This window comes from Trichechus manatus, unplaced genomic scaffold (genome assembly GCF_000243295.1).
Source record: "Trichechus manatus latirostris isolate Lorelei unplaced genomic scaffold, TriManLat1.0 scaffold00071, whole genome shotgun sequence".
Lineage (NCBI taxonomy): Eukaryota > Metazoa > Chordata > Mammalia > Sirenia > Trichechidae > Trichechus > Trichechus manatus.
The window spans coordinates 10125662-10141701 of NW_004444007.1; the positions used below are offsets into that span (position 1 = coordinate 10125662).

The window sequence follows — 16040 nt, forward strand, 5'->3', positions numbered from 1 at the left end:
AATCCGACAGCCAATCAGAGCGCAAAGTTTGTGTTGCAAGCATCCCTGCCTCCTGCGGTCACAGCCAACCAGAACCCAGAGCAGGGGCGAAACCGGACGTTGAAGGCAAATTTTCAGATTGCGCGCCCTCCTCGCCTGAGGACTTCTCCTGCCGGGTTGCGGGCGTGTCCCCGGGGGTTCCTATCGGACGTCGCTGATTGGAGAAGGCGGGAAGAATGCGGTGGACGCAGCCAATCCGGAGCGCCCTCGCTGCTCGCCTCCCGGCGCCGACCTTCCTCCGCGAACTTAGCAGCTGGCAGCAGGGAAAGCGGCGTCTGCGCGCGTCTCCTAGTTAGCGTCTGCTAGAATCGACTGGCGGGCACACAACAACAGAGGAGCCGAAGGCTGCGGGTGCGGACGCCGGCGCACGGGCCATGGTCTCCACGCGGCTGCCGGAGCCCCCCGCCGAGGGTCCACCCTGGCCTCTGGGCCTTCTGCGCGCGCCCCTCGGGCTTCTGCGGATGGACCCTACCGGCGGCGCGCTGCTGCTGCTCGGCCTGGCAGCGCTGCTTGGCTGGAGCTGGCTGCGGCGGCACCGGGCACGGGGCATCCCTCCTGGGCCCACGCCCTGGCCCCTGGTGGGCAACTTCGGCTACGTGCTGCTGCCGCCCTTCCTCCGGCGACAGAGCTGGAGGTACCGCCAGGCGAGGGCCACAGGGATGGAGCCCGCGGCCCTCAGCCCGCAGGTGCTCCTGGCCCAGCTAGCCCGCGTGTACGGCAACATCTTCAGCTTCTTTATCGGCCATTACCAGGTGGTGGTCCTCAACGACTTCCACAGCGTGCGCGAGGCGCTGGTGCAGCAGGCCGAGATCTTCAGCGACCGCCCGCGGGTGCCGCTTATCTCCATCGTAACCAAGGAGAAGGGTGAGCGTGGCCTTGGCCGCCGGAGCCTTGGGGGTCACGGGCTGCGTAAACGCGCGATGCCGCGAATGGGGCTCCAGGTGCGCTGAGGCTGCGGTTCCAGCCGCCCCTGCCATCCGCGCACGCCCTGCCCCCCTCACACCTGCATCCTGTGCCAGAGGGTCCTGGTGGTGGCTCTAAGATCCCATCGAGCAGTGATGGGTGCATGACTCGTTCAGATTCCTAGATCAGAAGCAGGAAACCCACCGGGAAGTTTAGGGAGAATGATGTGAAAAAGGGTGTGAAGTTAGGTGCCATCCTTCCAGGGGTGTTTTCTCCTTTCCAGAGCTGTGGCTCCCGGGAGAAATTTTGGCCGTTTTGGGAAGGGTGAGGGATACTCTCACTTTGTGAGTTTTGAGTGCAAGAGTTTAAGGAGATCTCAGCCAAATAATAGATTGGCTTATAAAATAATATCACTCGTGAGTAGTGTGCTCCCTTAAACAATTAGCTATATGAGACCAAAGGTCAATATTTACCCAAAAGCAAAGATGAGAAAGCAAGGAGGGGAAGGGAAGCTAGATCAATGGAAACAAACAGAATGGAAATAATGAGAATGCTGACACATTGTAAAAATCGTAACCATGGCACAGAACAATTTGTATAAAAATTGTTCACCACCACTCATTGCCATCTAGTCTGTTCCAACTCACAGTTACCCTATAGGACACAGTAGAATTGCCCGATAGGGTTTCCAACGCTATAATCTTTACAGAAGCAGACTGCTATGTATTTGCCCCAGGGAGTGGCTGGTGGCAAACTGCAGTCCTTTTGGTTAGCAGCCCAGGGCCTAACCACTGCCTGCCAGGGTGCCTTCCAATAAAAATTGTTAAAGGAGAACCTAATTTGTTGTGTAAACTTTCACCTAAAACACAATAAAATGTTATTAAAAGTAAGAGTTCAAGGGGATGTTTTCCAGTAAGATAGAAAGTCCAGGCATGGCCCCTGGATTCTCTATCAGCCCAGAACTAAAACAACTTCCGAGGCCAACTCTTCAGACAGGGATTGGACTGGACTGTGGGACATAAAGTGATACCCGTGAGGAGCGTACCTCTTAGCTCAAGTAGATACGAGAGACCAAAGGGGCAGCTTCTGTCCAGAGATGAGATGGGAAGGCAGGAAGGGTTAGGAGCTGGTTGAATGGACACGGGGTGTCAGGGGTGGAAAGGAGGACTGTGCTGTTGCAGAATCGGGTGAGCAATTAGGGTCACATAACCCTGTATGTATAAAATTTTGTATGGGAGACTAACTTGAAATGTAAACTTCATTTAAACAACAACAACAACAACAAAAAAAACAACTAAGAATTAGCCCACTTTTCAGACAAAGATTAGACAGACAGGCCTATAAAACAAACAATGACACACGTGAGGAACGTACTTCTTAGTTCAATCAAATATATGAGGCCAAAGGGACAACTCCTGCCCAAAAGCAAGACGAGAAGGCCGCTAAGGATAGAACTGGATGACGTGACACGAGGAACCCAGGGTGGAAAGGGGGCGTGTGCTGTCAACATTGTGGGGATTGCAACCAATGTCACAAAACAATAGGTGCATAAATTTTGGAATGAGAAACTAACCTGAGCTGTAAACTTTCACCTAAAGCACAATAAAATTAAAAAAAAAGTCCAAAAACATGCTGGGAGCCTATTAGCAAACCTAATACCCTGTGATCCCTGTTTAGTATGGGCGACTAAATTGGGTAGTTTTGCAGCCTGGAAAACAAGTTATCTACATTGGAAAATCAACTTTAACCTTTTGCTAACCGCTTTTTTTCTTTCTTCTTTATCAGTCCTCCCGTTTGCTCTGTTGCCTGGCATAAGTCCCAGACTTCTTTGTCTGGGTCACTCCTACTCAGCAGTCAGGTGTCAGTTGAAATGCCTTTTCCTCAGGGAAGCCTTTTTTAACTGCCTCTCAAGTAGGTGAGGCTCCCTTGTTAGAAGCAGTTTCATGGCATTATGTCCTTTTCTTTCATTGCACTTACCAAAACTGAGGTTACATAATTCTGTAATCTTTGGCCTAGATGGAGGTCTTCGCTACTAGACTGCCATCTAGAATAGTCATTACCTGTCCTGCCTGGCACACTGTAGGACCCAACGAGTATTAATGTAAATGAATGGCTACTTCGTGTTTCTGGAACATGGCATAAAGACATCCAGCCTTTTTAGAATCTGATGATGCCAGAGTTTTGCATCAGGGTTTTAAGTGAGTAATAGTAATAATAATCACAATACTCTAAATGCCCAACGAAAATAAACGTCACCGTTTGTAACTCACCCTCTCCATGCCTTCACGCGTGCTGTTTCTTCTACTCGGAGTTCTTTTCCAGTCTCTTGGCTGCCTGGAGACCTCCTACCTGCTTTTAAGATTGTGCTTAAATGTCACCTCTTTGAGAAAGTGTTCCCTGACAGGCTTCTCCACCCCCCAGGCAGAGGTTAGCGTCCCTCTCTGTGATATCACTGTTCCATTTCAAGCCCCAGTCTATGAGTCCAAATCGACTTGAAGGCAACAGGTTTGTTTTTTTTTTTTGTTTTAATCCCCTTCTAGTCAATCAGCAAGGCTTGTCAATTCCTACAACAAATATGGGAGTCCCTGAGTGATGCAGTTACCATGCTCAGATGCTAACTGAAGGTTGGAGGTTCAAGTCCACCCAGAGTTGCCTCAAAAGAAAGGCCTAGCAGTCTACTGCTGAAAAATCAGACATTAAAAACCCTAGGGAGCACAGTTATACGTGACAGACGTGAGGTTGCCACAAGTCGGAATTGACTTGATGGCACCTGGTAATTACAAATACGTGTCCTGCATCTATCCACTTTTCTTCATCTCCACTGCCAGCACCCTCATCCAAGCCACTATCATTTCTCATGTGATACTTCAGAAACCTCTTATCTATTTCGTCTTCAATCCTTTATCCACAGAGAAGCCAAAAGGATGTCTTTAAAAAATCACGAATCAAAATCGTGTCACTCACCTGCTGAAACCAATTGCCTCCAAACGCCATTCGTGACCTACTCTGCCCTAAAGCATCTGGCCCCTGTCCGCCTTTCTAACTTGATCTCTTTCCACTCTCCCTTTATTGTGCATTCCAGCTTGGCCTTCCAGCTCCAGGTACACTGAGCTGATTCCTGCCAAGCTTGTGTCTGCCTCAGGCTGCCATGTTTGTCTTCTTGGGATGGAATGATTTTTCACTTGGCTGAATCCTTGTCATCCCTCAGGCCTCATCAGGCCAGTTGTCACCTTTCAGTCCTGTTTTAGTCACCGTCCAGCACCACACTGTATTTCATTTCATTCATTAAACACTTTGAAATACCACTGTCACTCTCACTGTAACGTGAGCTGCATGAGGGCAAGAATTTGGTTTATCTTGTTAAACACTGCATCCCTACCACAAGGCACAGAGCAGGTAATCAAGAAATGAATGGCTGTGTGCATACATGCATCTGTTGATGCACTTACCACATTATGTTGTACTTTGTGTTGCCTAGCTCTTCCTCTAGGTTTCTTCAAGATAGGAATTAGATTTTCTTCTTTGAAGTCCTGATATCACAGTGCCCAACTCTTAACACAGCACATATTTGTCAAAATGCTTCTTGGTGGGTATGTAGTTTGGTCAAGAATCTATAAGAAGGCAGTCGCTAAGCATTATTTGGATGACTGCTTGTTATTAGATTCCTCTTTTATTTAGGAAAAGGTCCCTGGGTGGCACAAACAGTTTGCACTCATCTGTTAACCTAAAGGTTGGTGATTCAATCCCATTTATCAGTGCCATGGAAGAAAGGCCTGGTGATCTGCTTCTGTAAAGATTATAGCTAAGAAAACCCTATGGAGCTGTTCTCCTCTGTAACACATGGGTCACCATGAGTTGGTATCAACTCTACTGCAACAGGTTTGGTGTTCTGGTTTTTGTTGAAGAAAGAGCTGGGAGCCTGGGTCACTTGATACTTCACTGTCGCAACCAGAGCATTTGTTCCCTCAAGAGACAGGATTTGTTAGGAAGTGCTGCGCTGATATTCCAGTAGATGTGTGTTGGGTGAATGTGCTGTGAAAGAATTGATGAGAGAAATTTCTGTGGCTAGTGAAGGTGATTGATAAGAGAAGGTAAAGCAGGAACTATGTATCACAAAAAAAATAGTTGTGGAGTTAATTTGGAATAGTAAACCGATCATCTGGATAAGAAAATACAGATACTTGAGAGATTTTCTTTTAATGAAGCTTTTTCAAGAGCAAAGAATAAAAGGGAAAGAATATGAGTTTATTTCAAGAGGGAGCCCTGCTGGCTCAGTGGTTAAGAGTTCTGCTGCTAACCAAAAGGTCAGCAGTTTGAATCCACCAGACGCTCCTTGGAAACCCTATGGGGCAGCTCTGTTCTGTCTTGTAGGGTCATTATGAGTTGAAATCGACTCAACGGCAACAGGTTTGGTTTGTTGTTTTTAATCAGAGGATGAAGGAGTAGACTTTAAGAGTTTAAGAATAGACGTTGCAGATCAAGAAATGAACAGCATGACCACCCTGAAGAAGAGACGCCAATGGAGTTAAAGACCAAGCTACTGAGCTCAGCAAGTCCCTTGAGGACAGCCCAAGCTGCCTTTCGCTGCTGTTTCCAAATGCAAAAGAGTAATAAATGAAATTGTCCAGAAACAAGATGTGTGGACCATAAGAGAAAAGAGATAAGATAGAAATTATAGGCCATAACATTAAATATTGATTACAAGATATTTTCAGAGTTTTGCTGCCAGATTGGTGAGGCTAGCAAAAAAGGGGATATTTCCTAAAGTGACATAGATAGAGAGGTTGGAAATGACCTGGCTTAACACATTTGCCAAAAAGTTCTAGAATGTGGAAAGATTATTTATTATACTGAGTTTTTCAGATCTCATCAGACAAGTCAGTGTCCTTTTCATGCCCATAAAAACTATACAGCAATGTAGATAGGTCATAAACATGTTTTATGTTATTATCACTTTCATTCTCATTAATCCACCTGATTCTTTTCCTGAGCAGAAAAGAAAATAAAGTTACAAAGTCAGAGGCAAGGATACCCAATGAGTGTTTCACTCTGACTGTGGTCTATTATAAAAGGTTTGTGCATATCACATTTTTATTATAAAATATTTCAGACATAAAGTTCAGAGAGAATATAAACATTTATCCACACTCAGATTTGCTTCAGTACCATAAACAATACATAATTTTACTTGGTATGGTTTTGAAAAACTTACATCATTGTATACTTAAAGTCTCATCCACCACTAGTTTTTGGTATCCAGCACTTTATGATTTAACCATATTGTACAGTATTCCACCAAGTGGAATGTATCGGTTTATTTCCCTGTTGATAGAAATTAGGTCCTTTCTAATTTTTTGCTCTTACAAGCTGTATGGCCACATGGTGGCCACTGTTTGTGGGACACCGAGTGTGAAGTCAGAAAAGAGAATATTGACTTGACTGTTGAAACCTGTTACAGCATACCTTGGAGATACAATGGATTCAGTTCCAGACTACCACAATAAAGTGAATATTGTAATAAAGCAAGTCACACAAATGTTTTTGACTTCCAAGTGCATATATAAATTATGTTTACACTATACTGTAGTCTCTTAAGTGTACAATAGCATTATGTCTAAAAAGACAAATGTACATACCTTCATTAAAAAATACTTTATTGCTAAAAAAAGGCTAACCATCATCTGAGCCTTCATCGAGTGTAACTTTTTTGCTGGTGGAGGATCTTGCCTCAATGTTGATAGCTGCCGACTGATCAGGGTTTGTGGTTGCTGAAGGTTAGGGTGGCTGTGGCAGTTTTCTTAAAATAAGACAACAATGAAGTTTGCCACATCAATTGACTCTTCCTTTCATGAAAGATTTCTCTGTAGCATGCGATGCTGTTTGATAGCATTTTACCCACAGTAGAACTTCTTTCAAAATTGGAGTCAATTCTCTTCAAACTCTACTGCTGCTTTATCAACTAAGTTTATGTAATATTCTAAATCCTTTGTTGTTATTTCAACAGTGTTCATAGCATCTTCACCAGGAGGAGATTCCATCTCAAGAAACCACTTTCTTTGCTCATCCGTAAGAAGCAACTCCTCATCTGTTAAAGTTTTATCATGAGATTGCAGCAAGTCAGTCACATCTTCAGGCTCCACTTCTAATTCTAGTTCTCTTGCTGTTCCTACCACATCTGCAGTTACTTTCTTCACTGAAGTTTTGAACTCCTCAAAGTCATCCATGAGGGTTGGAATCAACTTCTTCAAAACTCCTGTTAATATTGATATTTTGACCTCCTCCCATGAATCACAAATGTTCCTAATGGCATCTAGAATGGTGAATCCTTTCCAGAAGGTTTTCAATTTACTTTGCCCAGATCCATCAGAGGAATCACTGTCTATGGCAGCTATAGCCTCACAAAATATATTTCTTAAATAATAAGACTTGAAAGTGGAAATTACTCCCTGATCCATGGGCTGCAGAATGGATGTTGTGTTAGCAGGCATGAAAACAACATTAATCTCCTTGTATATCTCCATCAGAGCTCTTGGGTGACCAGGTACATTGTCAATGAGCAGTAATATTTTGAAAGGAATCTTTTTTCTAAGCAGTAAGTCTCAACAGTAGGCTTAAAATATTCAGTAAACCATGTTGTAAATGTGTTTGACAGTTTGTCATACTGTGGTGGCTTGCATGGTGCTGTGAAACTGGAAGCTTTGCCACTGGTATTTCAGATACCCAGCAGGGTCAGTCATGGTGGGCAGGTTTCAGCGGAGCTTCCAGACTAGGAAGAAGGACCTGGCAGTCTACTTCTGAAAATACTGGCCAGTGAAAACCTTACGAATAGCAGCGGAATATTGTCTGATACAGTGCTGGAAGATGAGCCCCTTACGTTGGAAGACACTCAAAAGATGACTGGGAAGAGCTGACTCCTCAAAGTAGAGTTGACCTTAATGACGTGGATGGAGTCAAGCTTTCAGGATATTCATTTGCTAATGTGGCACAACTCAAAATGAGAAGAAACAGCTGCAAACATCCATTAATAATCAGTGGAATTATGAAGAATGAACTTAGGAAAATTGGAGGTCATCAAAAATGAAATGGAATGCATAAAGATCAATATCCTAGGCATTAGTGAGCTGAAATGGTCTAGTATTGGTCATTTTGAATTAGACAATCATATGGTCTACTATGCCAGGAATGACATACTGAAGAGGAATGGTGTTGCGTTCATCATCAAAAAGAACATTTTAAGATTTATCCTGAAGTACAGCACTGTCAGTGATAGGATAATATCCATACATTGTGTTCATCATCAAAAAGAACATTTCAAGATCTATTCTGAAGTACAGTGCTGTCAGTGATAGGATGATATCCAGACGCCTACAAGGAAGACCTGCTAATATAACTGTTAGTCAAATTTACGCACCAACCACTAAGGCCAAAGATGAAGAAATCTGCATTCTGAGATTGATGAAACATGCAAACTAGATGCATTGATAATTACTGGCAATTGGAATGCGAAAGTTGGAAACAAAGAAGGATTGGTAGTTGGAAAATATGGCCTTGGTGATAGAAACGAAGCTGGAGATCACATGATAGAATTTTGCAACACCAATGACTTCTTCATTGCAAAGACATTTTTTCAACAACATAAGCAGTGACTGTACACATGGACCTCGCCAAATGGAATACATAGGAATCAAATCGACTACATCTGAGGAAGAGACGATGGGAAAGCTCGATATCATCAGTTAGAACAAGGACAGGGGCCAACTGCAGAACAGACCATCAATGTCTCATATGCAAGTTCAAGTTGAAGAAAATTAGATCAAGTCCAAAAGAGCCAAAGTATGACCTTGAGTATATCCCACCTGAATTTAGAGACCATCTCAAGAATAGATTTGATGCATTGAACACTAATGACTGAAGACCAGACAAGTTGTGGAATGACACGAAGGACATCATATGTGAAGAAAGAAAGAGGTCATTAAAAAGACAGGTTAGAAAGAAAAAAAAAATAATGGATGTCAGAAGAGACTCTGAAACTTGCTTTTGAATGTAGAGTAGCTAAAACAAAAGGAAGAAATGATGAAGTCAAAGAGCTGAACAGAAGATTTCAAAGGGTGGCTCGAGGAAGACAAAGTAAAGTATTATGATGAAATGTGCAAAGACCTGGAGATAGAAAACCCAAAGGGAAGACAATGCTATGCATTTCTCAAGCTGAAAGGACGGAAGAAAAAATTCAAGCCTCGAGTTGCAATTTTGAAGGATTCTATGGGAAAATACTAAACAGCACAGGAAGCAAAAAAAGAAAATGGAAGGAATACACAGAGTCACTGTACCAAAAAGAATTGGTCAACATTCAACCACTTCAGGAAGTAGAATATGATCAAGAACCAATGGTACTGAAGGAAGAGTTCAAAGCTGCACTGAAGGCATTGGCAAAACACAAAGCTCCAGGAATTGACAGAATACCTATTGAGATGTTTCAGCAAACAGATGCAGCACTGGTGGTGCTCACTGGTCTGTGTCAAGAAATTTGACACAGCCAACTGACTGGAAGAGATCCATATTTGTACCCATTCCAAAGAAAGGCAATCCAACAGAATATGGAAATTATTGAACAATATCATTAATATCACACACAAGTAAAATTTTGCTGAAGATCATTCAAAAGCAGTTGCAGCAGCACATCGACAAGGAACTGCCAGAAACTCAAGTCAGATTCAGAAGAGGGCATGTAACAAGGGATATCTTTGCTGATGTCAGGTGGATCATGGCTGAAAGTGGAGAATACCAGAAAGTTGTTTACCTGTTTTATTGACTGTGCAAAGGCATTCAACTGTGTGGATCGCAACAAATGATGGATAGCATTACGAAGAATGGGAATTCCAGAAGACTTAATGGTGCTCATGAGGAACCTGTACATAGACCAAGAGACAGTCATTCAAACAGACAAGTTGATACTGAGTAGTTTAAAGTCAAGAAGGGTGTGCATCAGGGTTGTATCCTTTCACCATGCTTATTCAGTCTGTATGCTGAGAAAATAGTCTGAGAAGCTGAACTATATGAAGAAGAACTGAGCATCAGAATTGGAGGAAGACTCTAACAACCTGAGTTATGCAGATGACACAACCTTGCTTGCTGAAAGTGAAGAGGACTTGAAGCACTTACTCATGAAGATCAAACACCACAGCCTTCAGTACGGATTACATCTTAACATAAAGAAAACAAAAGTCTTCACAACTGGACCAATAAGCAATATCATGATAAACAGAAAAAAGATTGAAGTTGTCAAGGATTTCATTTTACTTGGATCTACAGTCAACACCCATGGAAGCAACAATCAAGAAATCAAACGACTTATTGCATTGGGCAAATCTGCTGCAAAAGACCTCTTTAAAGTGTTGAAAAGCAAAGACGTTACTTTGAGGGCTGAGGTGCGCCTGACCCAAGCCATGGTGTTTTCAGTCGCCTCATATGCGTGAGAAAGCTGGACAGTGAATAAGGAAGACCAAAGAAGAATTGACGCCTTTGAACTATGGTGTTGGCAAAAAATACTAAATATACCGTGCTGCCAGAAGAATGAACTAATCTGTCTTGGAAGAAGTAACAGCCAGAATGCTCCTTAGAAGTGAGGATAGTGAGACATCATCTTATGTACTTTGGACATGTTATAGGAGGGAGCAGTCCCTGGAGAAGGACAGCATGCTTAATAAAGTAGAGGGTCAGCAAAAAAGTAGAAGACCCTCAATGAGATGGATTGACACAGTGGCTGTTACAGTGGGCTCAAACATAACAACGATTGTGAGGATGGTGCAGGACCAGGTAGTGTTTCGTTCTGTTGTACGTAGGGTTGCTATGAGTCGGAACCAACTCGAGAGCACCTAACAACACCACCATGTTGTAAACAAATGTGCTGTCATCCAGGCTTTGTTATTCTATTTATAGAGCACAGGCAGAGTAGGTTTAGCATAATTCTTAGGGGCCCTGGGATTTTCAGAATGGTAAATAATCATTGGCTTCAACTTTGTGGTGCCTCAAAACAAAGTCACCAGCTGTATTAACCCCTAACAGAGAGCTTGTCCTTTGAAGCTTTGAAGCCTTGAGACCAAGCATTGATTTCTCCTCTCTAGCTGTGAAAGTCCTAGATGGCATCGTCTTCCTATATAAGGCTGTTTCGTCTGCATTGAAAATCTGTTTTTTAGTGTAGCCACCTTCATCACTTACCTTAGCTAGATCTTCTGGATAACTTGCTGCAGCTTCTGTATCAGCACTCGCTGCTGCACCTTGCACTTTTATGTTATGGAGACACTTCTTTTCTTAAACCTCATGAACCAACCTCTGCTAGCTTCAAACTTTTCTTCTGCAGCTTCCTCACCTCTCAGCCTTCAGAGAACTGAAGAGAGTTGGGGCCTTGCTCTGCATTAGGCTTTGGCTTAAGGGAGTGTTGTGGCTGGTTTGATCTTCTATCCAGACTGCTAAAACTTTCTCCATGTCATGAATAAGCTGTTTGTGTGTTCACTGGAGTAGCACTTTTAATTTCCTGCAAGAACTTTTCCTTTGCATTCATGACTTGGCTAACTGTTTGGCACAAGAGACCTAGTTTTCAGCCTCTCTCAGCTTTCGACATGCCTTCCTCACTAAGCTTAGTCATTTCTAGCTTTTGATTTAAAGTGAGATTCTTGCTTTCACTTGAACACTTACAGGCTATTATAGGGTTATTAATTGGCCTAATTTCAATTCTCAGGGAATAGGCAGGCCCGAGGAGACGGAGAGAGATGGGAGAATGGGCAGTCGGTGGAGCAGGCAGAACACACACATTTACCGATTAAGTTTGCCGTTATGGGCACGGTTCGTGGTGTCTCCAGACAGTTACAATAGTAACATCAAAGATCACTGATCACAGATCACCATAACAAATATAATAACGAAAAGTTTGAAGTATTGTGAGAATTACCAGAACGTGACAGACACGAAGTGAGCACATGCTGTTGGGAAAATGGCACCCATAGACTTGCTCGACGCAGGGTTGCCACAACCTTCAATTTGTAAAAAACATTGTGAAGCGCAATAAAGCAAAGTGCAATAAAATAAGGTATGCCTATATGGCTCAGATGATATCACTGGCAAAGACAGAATTTTAAAAAAGCACGTAAAATGTTGAGAGTGCCAGAAACTTGAAGCAAGGGTAAGTGAAGCAAATTGCAAAGCCATAAAAATGGAAAGTAAAAAGGAATTTTGTAGAAGTTGAAAAGTAAGGGACAGATTGGTGGTCAGTATTGACTACCTCGAAGGGGAACAAGATGCAAAATGAAACTAGGAAATGAGGATAAATAGGAAGCAAAAGTTCATCTAGGGAATTTGAAATGTATGAGGAAAAGAAGTGAAATAGTTATGTACTTGTATCAACAGAGCTTAAATTCCCACTAATAGGAACGCTTCTGTGACCCTGTGGAAGGGAAGGACAATTGTAATGAGTGGATGCATTTACTCTCCTTCAGGAGGGAGAAGACATACCTATGATGATGGTAGAATTGTATTGTATTTTAAGTAATTTTATTATAATAGAAATGCATTTTTGCTATTAGCATAAAACATGGAAAAGGAAAAAAATCAAAAACATCTGTAATCAACATTATTTTGAAATAGCCATTATTGATATTTTTATGTATCACCTTCTAAGTCTTTTTTCTATATGTAAATTTATTTTAAAAATGTATTTGCATCCTTGAGGAGCCCTGGTGGTGCAGTTAAGCCCACGACTGCCAACTGAAAGGTCAGTGGTTCGAACCCACCAGCCACTCCACTGGAGAAAGATGTGGCAGTCTGCTTCTGTAAAGATTACGGCCTTGGAAACCCTATGGGGCAGTTCTACTCTGTTGTATAGGGTCCCTGTAAGTCAGAATCGATCGATGGCAACAAGTTTGTTTGTTTTGCTTCCTTAAAATGGAAAGGTATTATTCTTCATTCTCCTTTAAATTGCATTCATCACTTAAAGTATTGTGAACATAGTTCTCTATCATTAAATATTCTCCGGCGAAGTTCTTAAGAGCTGTATAATATTCCTTTGTGAGAATGCATCACATCAGTTTAGCCTATCCTGTTTGAATTGAGGTGGGTTTTTGTATTTCAGCTGCCTAATTCCCATTGCTCAGGGATTAGCACTCCCTTCTTCTGAGGAATTCTTTGTTCCCCACCACCCCGGTACCCAAATCTACCAGATGTTTCCATTAACTTACCTCCCTGGCCATCGTGATTAATCAGCCTAGGAAGGGACCCCTGATCAAGGTGGATTTATCATAATATCTCACCTCTTTGCAACAGTGATCAGTCTGGGGCAGGGGGGATTGTAGAGTGGGCACAGAACTCTTCAATAATTCGTAACTACAGATCTGTCCTCATGTAGTTTTGGGGGGAAAATTTATACTTGTGGCATAGTTTGGAAACCTCCAGCCACAAAACAAGCTTAAGGTACCCCAGCTATATCACCCTGGGGTACGTGACTAAAGCATTTGAATCCTTCCCCAGAATTTTTCAGGTTGGAGCTGGGGAATAGAAGGCTTTTCTCTCTAGTGGTGAAACTGGGAAAATAGGCATCTCATGATAGCTCCGGTTTTGTGGGAAAAGCTGGTTTGCAGTAGAAAATAATGAAGTTAGGCAGAGAGAAGTGAAAAAAACGTGTGAGGAGAAAGAATTCTGTGGCATTTAGTCTTCCCTGAGGTGGCAACATCCTTATTTTTTTGGTTATATAAGTCAGTTGGTCTTTTTGTCTAAACTAGCTTAAGGGTATATTTCAGTCATTCTCAAAGGAGTCCTGATTTTTGCTTTGGAGATGCTTTTATTTTTCAGTATTATTAGTCTCCTTGAAGTGAATTATTTATACACATCCAAGAATACCATTGCTTTTCAAAGCTGATGGAGATGTCAGCAATTGCAGGATGTACCTGAACTTCTTCCAAATACTTCTAATATTCTAAGCCTTTTCTGGCTCCAGCACAGGCGTTTTGTAAAATTTGGAACCCAGAGGCCATTAATTCTGTCCACGCTTCTTACCCCTGCCATTCTCAGGCACTGTGTCTTTGGCAACTCCTTCTGTCTTGCAGTTCATTCCTGTCAACTTGTCCTCAAAAGTTCTTGAATCTTAGCCTCTTCTGAGAATGTTCCCTCTACTCTCTTGCCTTTTCTAAAATCCTGATTTCGCCTTGAAGATAATTTCACCCTTCTTGAAACACCCCCTTTGGCTTTGCTGGAGTTCTTTATTTGCTTAAAATGTGCGTCAGCACATCCTTACTTACAAATGAAGCATCAGCCTGGATGTCCTCTCTTGAGAAGTGCTGCCTTCCCTCAGTTGATGCAGTGCTCCTTCTTCTCTGTCTACATCGAAGCTCCAATACACCTCCAACGTGCAACAGTGCATTACATTTGTTGTTACCAAGTTCCTTACAAGACTAAGCATCTTGAGAACGGACTGTGTCTTTTAAATCTATGCCTCTTAGTATCTGGCGTGTAGAAGACTCTAAATAGATGTTGGAAAAACTGATAGGGAAAGGGCATTTTGCTAGACAACAGTACTTCTGAAATACAAAGGGCCAACTATACAAATGTGTAGTTTAAAAGATGGTAAATGGATGAAACAGACTAAAGATCCTATAGAAGAAAAATAAAGCACGTTGAGAAACTGTAGGAAACAGAACAAAGAAGAAATGTCATATGGGATATCTTAAATAATGAGACCCAAACCAAACCCACTGCCATTAAGTCAATTCCGACTCATAGCAACCCTATAGGACAGAGTTGAACAGACTTGTAGGGTTTCCAAGGCTGTAAATCTTTATGGAAGCAGACTGCCATATCTTTCTGCCATGGAGTGGCTGGTGGATTTGAACTGCCAACCTCTCAGTTAGCAGCCATGGACTTAACCACTGTGCCACCAGGGCTTCTTAAATAATGAGAGGGTAGTTAAAATTAGTATCAAATCCTGAAGTAGTGTGAGAGACCACATCTGCCCAAAAAAAGAGAAGGAGGCCCAGCAACACTTAGCCTCTGAATACGCTGCAGCAAAAGACTTGGCTGTGGTTAAAGACTAAAAAAGTAGTGACTAAGCTTTGGTTGCCTAGGAAATAGCTCATGGGGCTTTTATTAAACAGAGGGAAAGTTCTAGTTTCAGGAATGTGTGAAGACATTTCTAGGCCTTCTTTGTCTTGACAATCACACACCAAAAGAAGGACTTTTAACAGAAGCACACACTCCTCCCATGATGAAATGAGACATCTGCAATCCTGGACCACAACATCTGAAGACAAAAAGTAGATATAAGATTGGCAAATGATTTAGTAGAGTGGAGGAAGACCACACCTAAGTATCAACAGGGGGATACCTATGGGGTGCAAGGCAATTTAACTAGTAGTACCCCAGAAAGGCTCGGGAATGGAGGTACCAGCAGTCACAGGAGACAGAGTTAGGCCAATCAGCGATTGTTTGAAATGTACATACAGTAGAAGTAGACCAGTTCCTTACCACCACCCCACCGCTGCTGAAAGTAGAAGGTAGAACTCTGCAGGTCGGGGGCCAGGGAGACACGGCCTTGCATCATATAAGATGAAAAGTTGCTTCTAGATAAAGACGGGACTCTTGGGGAGCTTCATTATGAGTGAAAGTGTGGGTTAGACAAAGAACACACAACAAACCTGGCCACTAGCAGAAGAAAGAGGGAAATTTGTCTGTCTTGGCCTGGAACCTGGCAGAGAATATGTTCTTCTTCTACCCTTAATCTCTGCTGCATCTACTCAGCTCTGCCATTTTAGTGCAAAAGAAGCCATAGGCCATGTGTAGATGAATTAGTGAGGTTCATTAACTGGCAGTGTTCCACTTAAACTTTATTCATAAACACTGAAATTTGAATTTCATATGCTTTTCACATCTCACAAAATATTTTTTTGATTTTTTCAGCCATTTAAAAATGTAAAAACTTTTCTTACCTCTTGGGCCATACAAAAACAGGCAGCCGCCTGGATTTGACCTGTGGGCTGTAGTTTGCTGACCAATGAACTAGACTTTAAGTATGCATGTTAAAAATCTAAGTGTGAGCATTCACCCTGTTTCTCTCGACC

The 16040-nt window shown here is 42.5% G+C and overlaps 1 protein-coding gene across 1 annotated transcript in view; it reads left to right on the forward strand.

Moving 5' to 3' along the window:
- The first annotated feature begins 292 nt into the window (after nucleotides 1-292).
- The window catches only part of LOC101344640 (cytochrome P450 2U1), a 26105-nt gene continuing 10357 nt past the window's right edge, over nucleotides 293-16040 (forward strand). Inside the window, exon 1 of the mRNA XM_004380222.2 lies at nucleotides 293-903. Coding sequence (XP_004380279.1) covers nucleotides 414-903 — 490 coding nt within the window. The 5' untranslated portion in view covers nucleotides 293-413. The remainder of the gene's footprint in view (nucleotides 904-16040) is intronic.